We start from the raw sequence: 11693 nt of genomic DNA on the forward strand, positions 1-11693 counted from the left end.
TGTTTGAAGATCGACAAATGTCCACAGAAGCAGTACTGTTAACATTTGTCGATCTTTGTTGGTTTTCAAATATCTCGGAACCACTATTTGAGAACACCCTTGCATTTGTCGGAGTTGTAGAATGAGATCCTCTACTGTTGGGTTATCATTTTTCAAACCCATTTTTCCTAAATTTATCCATTTTGTTTTTCATGCAGGGATATAATCTGTTTTTTAGTATTTGATTTGGCTGATGACCCATGTTCAAGGATGACTTTTGTTTCAGACTATACAAAGATTGCCTTTTGGTTATCATAAGGTTAAATTTTAAATTAATTTGGTCGTATTCGTTAATAAGCTTATAATTATACTTAAGCCATTAAATTCTTGACGTTAGGTCTCAATGCACCTAATGACAGCAACCATCATTGAGCCATCACATTCTTTCCGTTTACATTTTAGGTAACGGTTTTCCTTAATACATCTCAAAACTTAGGTTGTTATATATGATTTTTCAATGTGGTTTTGAAACTTACGGGATAGTAATTGTCAATTTCAGGTAGGTTGGGTATTGAGATCAAGAAATTCAGCGCCACTTGCAGATATAGTTTCAAGGTCAATATTTGGCTTGAAATAGAGACAGAGGACTTTTGTTTCTGAATGTTTTATAGCTGGACTTATGACTTATATGCCTGATGTTGTTGTCAATTCATAACTATAATGCGAATGTGAATTCATTAAATAATTTCACATCATATTTTACATATAGATGTTGGAAAAAACTTTGCACATTATAAACTACTTAGTTTATTTCTATATTAAACATGTACACTAACACATATTGTCTTTAACATTTTTTTATAAAGATATGTAACTAAACGCAAAGAATTTAAATGATATATTATAATATGTTTTTTAGTATTTGATTTCGATCGTTATTAAACATACCCGTGTATTCACACGGGTCTTACAACTAGTTATTATTATTATTAATATTGAACCCAAACAACATGATCTTCAGGCAAGAAATGGCAAATAGGAACCCTTCCTGGTTTCACTTTAAGCACTTGAAACGCCAAATGTTTTGGGTTCCATTTCGCGGTATCAATGTGGCAAACCGCCATAGCGTTCACTTTCATACCATCCACACCCACCACAGAAACCGCATACGCTCGAGTAGCAACGGTTTCATGGCAATAAAACACCGCGTATGGGTAGATTTGTTTATGACAAACCACAACTTTATCCCTACCTCGCTTTTTAACGAGCTCAACTTTGTACTTCTGTAACGGAGTGCTTTCTTTAGCATTCACCTCAGTTGAAATCGCCTTCACCTTTTTACCTAACTTTGTAGTAACAAAATCGACCATAGATTCTAACGAAGTCGCACAATATTTTTCTTCACCTTCGATGCCTTTATTCTCACATTCGTTAAGTGTTTGCTTCATGTCTTGACCTTCCATTGAGTCAGGTTTAACCGAAAAACGGTTGTAGATTTGTGGGAGATCCTTTGATGAAAAGGGTATTGAATCCACAACTTTTCGCGGTAAAAACATCGATTTTTGGTCATTTTTCGTGAAATGTAGGTTCATTTCTATGCCTTGATGCAAGTCTTTTTCCAAGAAAAACAATGCTACATTTGGATCATCTTTTAGCTGATCTTTGGAGGCAGCATATTTGTACACAAATGGATTTACACCAGGTTGTACCCCTACAGAACCCGGATTCCTTCGGTTTCCGTAGTGCACTCCTTTACCCCCTCTTCTAACACCAACATTCGGCCCTGGCACTTGTTTTCCGACTCTGGTCGCGGTGATCATTTCATCATCCCCTTCTGTAAACCACCGTATTAGATCATGTTTTAGCTGGTCAAAGGGTGCAATGCTCGTTTCATCACTCCATTCTATAAATCAACAACATCTTATGAAAAAATATATACAAAGAAAAAACAATTAAAAATACAACAAAATCGCCTTCACCTTTCTACATGTGTTTATATGAAAAACCTCTTAAAAATTATGCAAAAATAATTTTTTTATGTAAAATTTGATTTTTAAATTATTTTTTACATAAAATATTATTGGTTCTCCAATTTCATACTTTTTTGTGATTACCCAATAAATTAATATGAACCTATTAAAGATTCCTTAATTGCTTCTGGCATAGGTGTGGTTGGCAACATATGCTTCCAGTACACTTCAGGAGTTACTGCATGACTTTCCACAACTGCTAGTGCTAGCTGATCATAACCAACCCACAAACCAAAAAAAAAAAAAAAAGTTGAACTACAAAGCATTCAATCACATATCTAGTAATATGAACAAAAATTAAACAAATTTAAGCTTGAAACCCATTTTTTGTATGTATATATATAGGAACAGGATCAGGAGAGAACGTCTAAAAGTGTGAGAACGGTGAGAACGATTCTCAGCCACAAGATCTTAGTGGTTTGTAGCTGAGATTGATGCGGTGGCATTTTTGTAAATAATATGGGCATTGAAACTACCAGGAGGGATAAAATAGAAAGATCCAAACAAAGGTGCAAATGCTAATCACATGCCATTTCCCCCATCATATTTAAACGACAATAACTTTTTTATACGTGATTATTTTTTGAAAAAAAATTACAACATAAAACTCAGCGTTTTTTAATCTTTCCAACGAGTATACTATTGATATACTTTTCGAAAAAAATTAATTGGGTTTTATGACGTTTTTCTGAACTGGGTGTTTTATGGCGTTTTAGACTATGTATTTTCATAGCGTTTTCTGAACTAGGTGTTTTTATGGCGTTTTAACTATGTATTTTCATGGCGTTTTTCCAAACTGAGTGTTTTATTGCGTTTTCAACTGAGTTTTTTAATGGCGTTTTTTTTAACTGGGTGATTTTTCTGAGCTCAAAAAAGCTATATGGCTAAAAAAAGGTTTTTTTGAGCTGTTGTAAATTATAGCTCAAAAATAGCTTTTTAAGTGTTTTATGGCGTTCAAAAAAATGTTTTTTTAGCTGTTGTAATTATAGCTCAAAAAATAGTTTTTTTTTTTTGTTATGGCGTTTTAAGTGGGAGTTGGCTCAAAAAATGGTTTTTTGAGCTGTTGTTATTTATAGCTTAAAAAATAGTTTTTTTTTTTTTTTTTTTTTTTTGTTATGGCGTTTTAACTGGGAGGCTCAAAAAATGGTTTTTTTAGCTGTTGTAAATTATAGCTAAAAAAATAGCTTTGAGTGTTTTATGGCGTTCAAAAAATGGTTTTTTTTAGCTGTTGTAAATTAAAGCTCAAAAAATAGCTTTTGAGTGTTTGTAGCGTTCAGAAAAATGGTTTTTTTGAGCTGTTGTAAATTATAGTTAAAAAATAGCTTTTGAGTGTTTTATGGTGTTAAAAAATGGTTTTTTTGCTCAAAAAATAGCTTTTGAGTGTTTTATGGCGTTTTAACTGATTATTTTTCATGGCGTTTTATTTGAACACCCGGTTAATGTGAGTGGGTTTTTTGTCAATATTACCCCTTAATGTAATTTAACATTAATGCCACATGTCACCACCAAAATCATTCTCACCGTTCTCACCTATATATATAGGGTAAGGTTCATGCGAGAACTACCTTTATTGCGAGAACCGCGAGAACCAATGTGAACACAAAATAAAATAGCTAAAAAAAACCTAACCCCCACCCTCCCCCCCCCCCCAAAAAAAATAATAATAATAAACCTAACCCCCCCCCCCCCCCGAAGCTATAATTCTAAAAACTAAACCCCCAAAAAACCTAAAAAAATCTAAAAAAAATAAAAAAAAATCTGATTTTTTTAAATATTTTTTATGTTAAAATCGCTACTTTTAGTAGCAAAAAAAATTAAAAATAAAAGTTTAAATTTTTTTGCTACTAAAAGTAGCGATTTTTTATAAAAAAAATTTTAAAAAAAATTTTGTATGTTTTTTTAGCTATTTTTAGGCATTTTTGTTGTGTTCACATTGGTTCTCGCGGTTCTCGCGGTTCTCGCAATAAAGGGTGGTTCCTAACAGATCTTTGTCCTATATATATATAGAGAGAGTAGGGATCCTAAGAGAAGAAAACACTTTATTTGAGAATTATGAAAAATATAAATCCTTAACCTAAGAAGTGTAGAAAACCGGGTCAAACGAATGTTAATTGAGCTCATTAGCATTGGGACCGGCTCATTGAACAATAACCAAAACTCTCTAAACACTAAAGCTAAATCCTAAAACGTAAGGCTAAACCCTATGTTAAAACCTAAACCCTAAATCCTAAAGCTAAACACTAATGCTAAACCCTAAAGCTAAACCCTAAGGCTAAACCCTAAAGCTAAACCCTAATGCAAACATTAAAGCTAAAGCTAAACTTAAAAAGGAAAAGCTAAACCCTAATTGTAAACCCTAAAGATAAACCCCAATGCTAAACCTAAAAGCTAAACCATAATGCAAAACCCTAATGCTAAACCCTAAAGTGAAACTCTAAATACTAATGCTACACCCTAATGCTAAACCTTAAAACTAAACCCTAAATATTAAAGCTAAACCCTAAATACTAATACCAAACACTAAAACTAACCCCTAATGCTAAACCATAAATACTAATGTTAAATCCTAAAGCTAAAACTAAATCATTCATCTCAATCAAAGATTTACAACACTTATTTTTCAATTTTAAACATGTATATACATATATGTATAGTAAAAAAATTGACAATATACACATATGTATAGTTAAAAGATTAACAATATACACATGTATATAAATCCCTAAAAAAACTTAATGGAAAAAGCTCTGATTTTTCAAAAAAAAAAAAAAGAATAATAATTTTTTGCATTATCAAAGTTTCTCTAGGTTTCTCAATTAGCCTACTACTTCTCACATGATCCTAATGTATTTATGAACTGAATAAACAAATCATGACAATTGATTTACATTATCAAATCATATAACATACTAGTGTATTTTCATCATCAAATCCTAGCCATTGATTTACACTTGTATATTGATAATCAAAGGGGATGATGGTACGATGAAGGGTGTGTTATATATATATATATATATATATATATATATATAGGGGGCTGCTAGAATGAGAACCACCTCGAGTTGTAAGAACCGCGAGAACTACACCCCACGGAGCGTCGTTCGCCATGATTTTTTTTTTACAAGTAGATGTGTATATTAAAAACACAGCCGTAAAAAATCATGGCGAACGGCGCTCCGTGGGGTGTAGTTTTTTACACCACAAGTTTGGTGTTTTTAATTTTTTTTCTTTTTTCTTTTTTTTTCACCAAACTTGTGGTGTAAAAAACTACACCCCACGAAGCGCCGTTCGCCATGATTTTTTACGGCTGTGTTTATAATATACACATCTACTTGTAAAAAAAAATCATGGCGAACGGCGCTCCGTGGGGTGTAGTTCTCGCGGTTCTTACAACTCGAGGTGGTTTTCATTCTAGCGGCTCTCTCTCTCTCTCTCTCTCTATATATATATATATATATATATATATATATATATATAAATATATGTGTATGTAGTGTATATACACACACGGTGACACGTACTTACCGAAAGAAGCAAATAACAACGATGGAGAAGAGGGAACCTCATTGGAGATTTTGATGATGATTGAAGACTAGGTTTGATAGCTAATTTATAAGGTGGGCGATGATGTTCATCATGCATAAAGCAACACTTAAATAATTAAGAACCACAACTTTAAGTTTTGGCCACCACCACCTACCTTATTCTAAGCAATCATGCATACCATGCGTGTAACACATGAGCTAGGGTAAATTTGTATGTTGAAGAGATTGGAGGGTTAATCACACTAGTTTGTATTCACCGGTTAATATGAAAAATACTAACTTGTTTAACTTTTGTATCTCATCGGCATAAATTTATATAAAGAAAAAGACTATAAACTATTACACTACAATACTACATATCTTAACATCCATCTTTCTTTTTCTAACTTTTGGACATAATGTACCCAGTGGCGAAGCTTGAATTTTTTGGCCGGAACGAAAACGTGTATACCCACAAATTTCTATACGAAAACTACATATATAACACTATTGAGCGAAAAATTCGGGGGGGGGGGGGGGGCGCCCCTCCTCGCCCCTCTTATCCTTCGCCCCGCCCCTGAATGTACCCAAACATTTTAAGATTAATATAGGAGTAAATTGCCATTTTAGTCCCTGAGTTTTGTCCAAATTTGCCATTTTAGTCCAAATAGTTTTTTTTGCCTCTGGGTCCCTGAACTTTTCTCTTTTGTTGCCATTTTGATCACATACACTAACTCCATCCAAAAACTTCATCTTTAACCAGGGGTATTTTGCGGATTTTCATTTTAAATGTTTTCATTGCCATTTTGATCCAATTCCAAAAAATCAAAAAAAGTCCAAAAAATAAAAAAAATTCCAAAAAATTCTAAAAAATCATAAAAATTCTAAAAAAATCCAAAAAATCCGTTTTGGCGCGAACCGTTTCGAACCCGAACCGTTTCGAGCTGAACCGTTTCGACGCGAACCGTTTCGACCCGAACCGTTTCGAGCTGAACCGTTTCGACGCGAACCGTTTCGACCCGTACCGTTTCGACCCGAACCGTTTCGACCCGAACCGTTTCGACCCGTACCTTTTCGAGCCGAACCGTTTCGACGCGAACCGTTTCGACCCGTACCGTTTCGACCCGAACCGTTTCGAGCTGAATCGTTTCGACGCGAAACAGTACGGGTCGAAACGGCTCGCGTCGAAACGGTTCGGGTCGAAACGGCTCGCGTCGAAACGGTTCGGGTCGAAACGGTACGGGTCGAAACGGTTCGCGTCAAAACGGTTCAGCTCTAAACGGTTCGGGTTCAAAACGGTTCTCGCCGAAACGGATTTTTTGTATTTTTTTAGAATTTTTATTATTTTTTAGAATTTTTCGGATTTTTTTTGATTTTTTGGAATTGGATCAAAATAGTAATTGAAAACATTTAAAATGAAAATCCCCAAAATACCCCTTGTTAAAGATGGAGTTTTTGGATGGAGTTAGTGTATGTGATCAAAATGGCAACAAAAGGGAAAAGTCAGGGACCCAGAGGCAAAAAAAAAAACTATTTAGACTAAAATGGCAAATTTGAACAAAACTCAGGGACTAAAATGACAATTTACTCTTAATATAGTGTACTTCTAATTAGTCCATTAAAATAAACGTTTCTATGTTTATAAAATAGTTGAAATGAATTTGATATATATATATATCGAACAGCAAAGGCTAGGACCCTCCAATATCATCCTTCAATTCGAAGAAAACTCGATAAAACCATCAGGCTACCACTCAACCAACAGACTAGATGATAAAATGAAATTGATATTAGTTGATATTATATATTCATCTTTCAGTAAGACCATAGGGTATGGGGCTCGTCCCCTCCCTAATCCCCATCCCGGTCCGTCCCCCACGTCGCACACCGCCCCTCCTGGGGTCGTCGCGTCACTGACGGCCTCTCCAAGACGTTGGAGACGAGGCAAACAAGTGGGCACCTCTGACTTCTCTCCCTCTCCCCTTTATTATATATTATATTATATTGGTTTTTATTATCGGTTGGGTAGTCCTCCACACCTTTGGGTAGTCCCCAAAGGGATGGTCCTCCACCCTTGGTGAGGTGACGCCTACGTAACAAATAGTCTCTTTGGGGACTAACCAAACCACACCCAATGGTTTTAATTAGTGACATATAAACATTATTTCCTAATGACATGTTTAAGGAAATAAATTATATACTGATATCCTATTTATATCAAAATTTATTTTACAATTTATCCTACAGATATTGAAATTTATCCTACGTATATTGAAAATTGTCATTTACCACAAATTAGGTTGTCTTAAAAGAGTATATTTTCTAATGAGTTACAAGTTTAGTTAATTAGCTAATTTAAGGGGAATGATTCGGTTCATACAGTATCTCCCTCCAGTTGCGAAAACCGGAAGAACTCCCCTACTCCAATACCAATTTGATACATCACCCAAATTAAAATTTAAAAGGGCCCGTTCAAAAAAAAAAAACTTAAAAGGGCATTTTGGTCTTTTACTCTCCTTATCAACATTAAATTATCCCATCTCTTTAATAAAGCAAACATCAGATTCTCTTTCTCCCAAATTTTATATATTTCTAATTTGCAATAACTTTATGTAATAGGTAGCTGTAACTCTAGCTTTATTGGTTTTATGTGCATAGGTAAAGTGTACATTTGCTTAGGTTGATTGTACCCTAAAGCTTCTTTTGGAAGCTTTATATTTCATATAAACTAGAAAAGTAACCCGTCGAAATGCGATGGGGGCTAGATTTATATTTCGATCAAGTTAGATACATGAGTTACAACCAAGAGTTTATGCCTAGATGTGGTGAATTTCTTTGTCCATGATGCAACACGCACGAGGCACTTTTCTAATTAAAATTTAATTTAAAAGGGCATTTTGCTCTTTTACTCCCTCTATCACATCAAATTATCCCATCTCTTTAATAAAGTAAACATTGGATTCTCTTTCTTTCTGTATTTTAACAGAAATCAATATATTTATTTTATAATTAATATAAAATAATATGTACCTAAAAAGCACCAATCAAAAACCGGTTTGAATAAGAACTGGGTAGGACCCAAATTTTAAAAGTAAAGTGGAAAATGGGTGGGAACTATTTCCTATACATACATTTTCAAGATGGGGGAATAGTGTAGCAGTCAAGCTGTCTGGCACTCCCCTATTGAACCAAACAATTTATTATATTATATCTATTTTAAATTACGTTCTTGACTCTGTTTAAGTTTATTATATTATATCTATTTTAAATTATTTTTTTGCCCCTGTTTAAAATTTCCGTTTTGCCCCCAGCTCAAAAAAAATTACGCTTTCGTCCCCCTCTCAAAATTACGATTTTGCCTGACACTCCCACATTAGACCAACCAGTTTATTATTTTATATCCATTTTAAAATTACGCGTTTGCCCCTCTTTAAAATTACGGTTATGCCCCCAGCTCAAAATAAAATTACGTTTTTGCCCCCAGCTCAAAATTACGATTTTTCCCTTCATTCAAAATAAAATTGTGGTTTTGCCCTCAGCTCAAAATTACCTTTTCGCCCCCAGTTCAAAATAAAATTTTGTTTTTGTCCCTAGCTAAAAATTACGATTTTGCACTCTGTTCAAAAATGTGATTTTTTCCCCGTTTAAAAATTTATGATTTCGCCCTCAGTTCAAAATTACGTTTTTCCTCAGTTCAAAATAAAATTATGCTTTCACCCCCAACTCAAAATTACGATTTTCTCCTCGATTCAAAATAAAATTGTGGTTTTGCCTCCGATTGTGCCCTTAGTTCAAATTTATATTACAGTGTTACCCCAAGTTAAAAATTACGAATTTGCCCCTGGTTCAAATATACAGTACTGCCATCACTTTAGCTTTTCGCAAATTACAATTTTACCCCAGTCAAAAATACATCTTTCCCTTAGTTAAAAATTAAAATATTGCCATTTTTTAGTTTTTTTTATCAAAACTATAAAAGTGTTTTGTTTTAATTGGTTGAGTCGATTTGATTGTTTTTCGTGTCAATGAGTTGCCTAACACTCGCTCATTATTCGGCCATCGCCCCGCAACGCGAACGGGGCATCAACTAGTCAGGTACAAAAGGATAGAAACAGAAAACCAGTTCCGGATCAGATATGACGGGTCAAGTCTGAAACCGAATATTTTATGCACCACTAGATGTAAATATTATTGAACTCTAAAAAATGCAAGTGTATCCTTTCAATTTTCAAAGTGGATGTTTGGGCCCCTTTTTATCTTAATAAATGAGTTAACCCTAATGGGCCAACAAGAAATAGACATAGGATATAGTTCATTGTTTTTCAAGAGCCCATTCTCGGTAACCATCTTGCGTGGGTCCAAACCGAAACTGATCTAGAACTTCTTAATTAACTAGTTTAATACCCGTCCGTTGGACGGGTTACGCTAAGGTAACAAACAAAGACAATGTATATTCATGGTTTTTCGGTTTGCTTCTCCTTTTCCTCGTTTCCATCTCCTATTTGAAAATAGTACAACAATCGAACTTTTTTTTTAATTTTAAAACCAGTGAAACATATTTTGCAAAAACATTATCCAAACACTACAGAAATGACATATTAAATTTTAAGAAGCCAAAAACTTAAAAGCAGGTCAAAATAAAAATTACAAACGCACACATTAAGTGAACACAAAACTAAAGTGGGGATGAGCGAATACCGATCCCGTCCCGATCCCACCCCGACACCGATAATTCCTATCCGAAATTTCATGAATACATGATACAAATACAGAAACATGTCGGTTCGGTTAGATATCAGAATTTTAAGGGAAAAAATCGGTATTTTACCGGTACAACACCATACCGATAACGAAAAAACCAAAATGTGGATACCAGTTCCAATACCGAAACATGTCAGGATCAGAATTATCGATATCAGGATCGGAATGACATCAATATTTTATACCATTTGTTCATGGCCGGTCTAAAGAATATTATAAACAAAAAATAACAATTTTAATTTATATACAAAAAACAATATTTACCCTTATGGATAAACATCACGTTCACCATTTATAATCTACCCACCGTTTGGGTTTCTCCAGGCACCTCAATAGTCAATAGGCTATTATAACAGCCACCCACTACTTCCATTTCTCGATACACATCAAATCCCCCTCAATCCATCAGATCAAAACACAGAGAGAGAGAGAGAGAGAGAGAGAGAGAGAGAGAGAGGAAGAGAAGAAGCACAGACACTACGACACAGAGAAGACGGTGAACTTCCGATCGGCGAGACCACTCCGGCAAATGCACATCTTCAACTGCTAAATCGCGGGAAAGCTGCAAAGGTCAGATTCGTATATGGCATAATTAGGGTTTCGTGGTTGGGTTGTGATCAGAAAAAACAATGAACCTTCATTTACTTTTGTTTTGTGTTGATCTAGGTTCTTCAATACACAAAGAGAAACCTGTTTGTTGGGTTTCTTTCTTTTTTTTCTTTTTATGCTTATTATTACTATTATTTGTTGGATGCAAATCTGCGATTAAAGTCTGAAAAAGTATTAGTACGATTCATAGATTTGATATTTGTTCCTGTTGTACGCCTTTCTGAGCATACTCAACTTTCAAAATCGTTTATATCTTGTGTTTTTACATGAAGAATGTTAGATGTAACATATGGACTACTATTTGTGAGGCAGGCGTTTATGTGATGAAAGAACATGAACTATTCTGTTGATTTTGATTATATTGAACTTATGACTAATTTTAAATAGTTGTTTAATTTTTAACTAAATACATGTTAGTAATCTCCTGTTGATACATTATATATGAGTGTTCTAATACTTATGGGCTTATTCAATAGTTGAACTTGCTTCTTTTGACATCGGTGCATAGTTAGTAAGCTTGTTTTTTTTTTTTCAGGTGCATAAATGTGTTTTAACTATGTCTACATGGTTAAGTATTATGCCTCTGTGTCTACTTTACTTTCATCTTTGTTTTTAATGTTGTTTAACAACACACCTTGTTGAGGGGTTTGAAGCCGATAACACACCTTCACAAGATTCTGGACAAAGGCTGTTGTTTAACTTATTCTAAACCCACAAAGATTTTACCTTGATGCATACTACTATACTAATAGTTGTAATGAACTGAAAAAAGTTTACACAGGAAATAAAA

The 11693-nt window shown here is 34.2% G+C and overlaps 1 protein-coding gene across 3 annotated transcripts; it reads right to left on the reverse strand.

Moving 5' to 3' along the window:
* Positions 1 to 854: 854 nt before the first annotated feature.
* LOC110899937 (BURP domain protein RD22) lies at positions 855 to 5672 on the reverse strand. 3 transcript variants are annotated; one of them, XM_022146834.2, is made up of 3 exons: positions 5535 to 5672; positions 2113 to 2218; positions 855 to 1813 (listed from the first exon to the last, which is right to left on the reverse strand). In XM_022146834.2, exons 1-3 carry the CDS (start codon positions 5649 to 5651, stop codon positions 969 to 971), a joined length of 1068 nt encoding a protein of 355 aa, XP_022002526.1. In that variant the 5' UTR covers positions 5652 to 5672; the 3' UTR covers positions 855 to 968. The 3 variants fall into 3 exon arrangements, with proteins under 3 accessions (XP_022002526.1, XP_022002524.1, XP_022002525.1); XM_022146832.2 differs by having other exon boundaries at positions 855 to 1882; XM_022146833.2 differs by having other exon boundaries at positions 855 to 1882; positions 2113 to 2212; positions 5535 to 5649.
* Positions 5673 to 11693: the final 6021 nt, after the last annotated feature.

Source organism: Helianthus annuus, chromosome 11, assembly GCF_002127325.2.
Source record: "Helianthus annuus cultivar XRQ/B chromosome 11, HanXRQr2.0-SUNRISE, whole genome shotgun sequence".
NCBI lineage: Eukaryota > Viridiplantae > Streptophyta > Magnoliopsida > Asterales > Asteraceae > Helianthus > Helianthus annuus.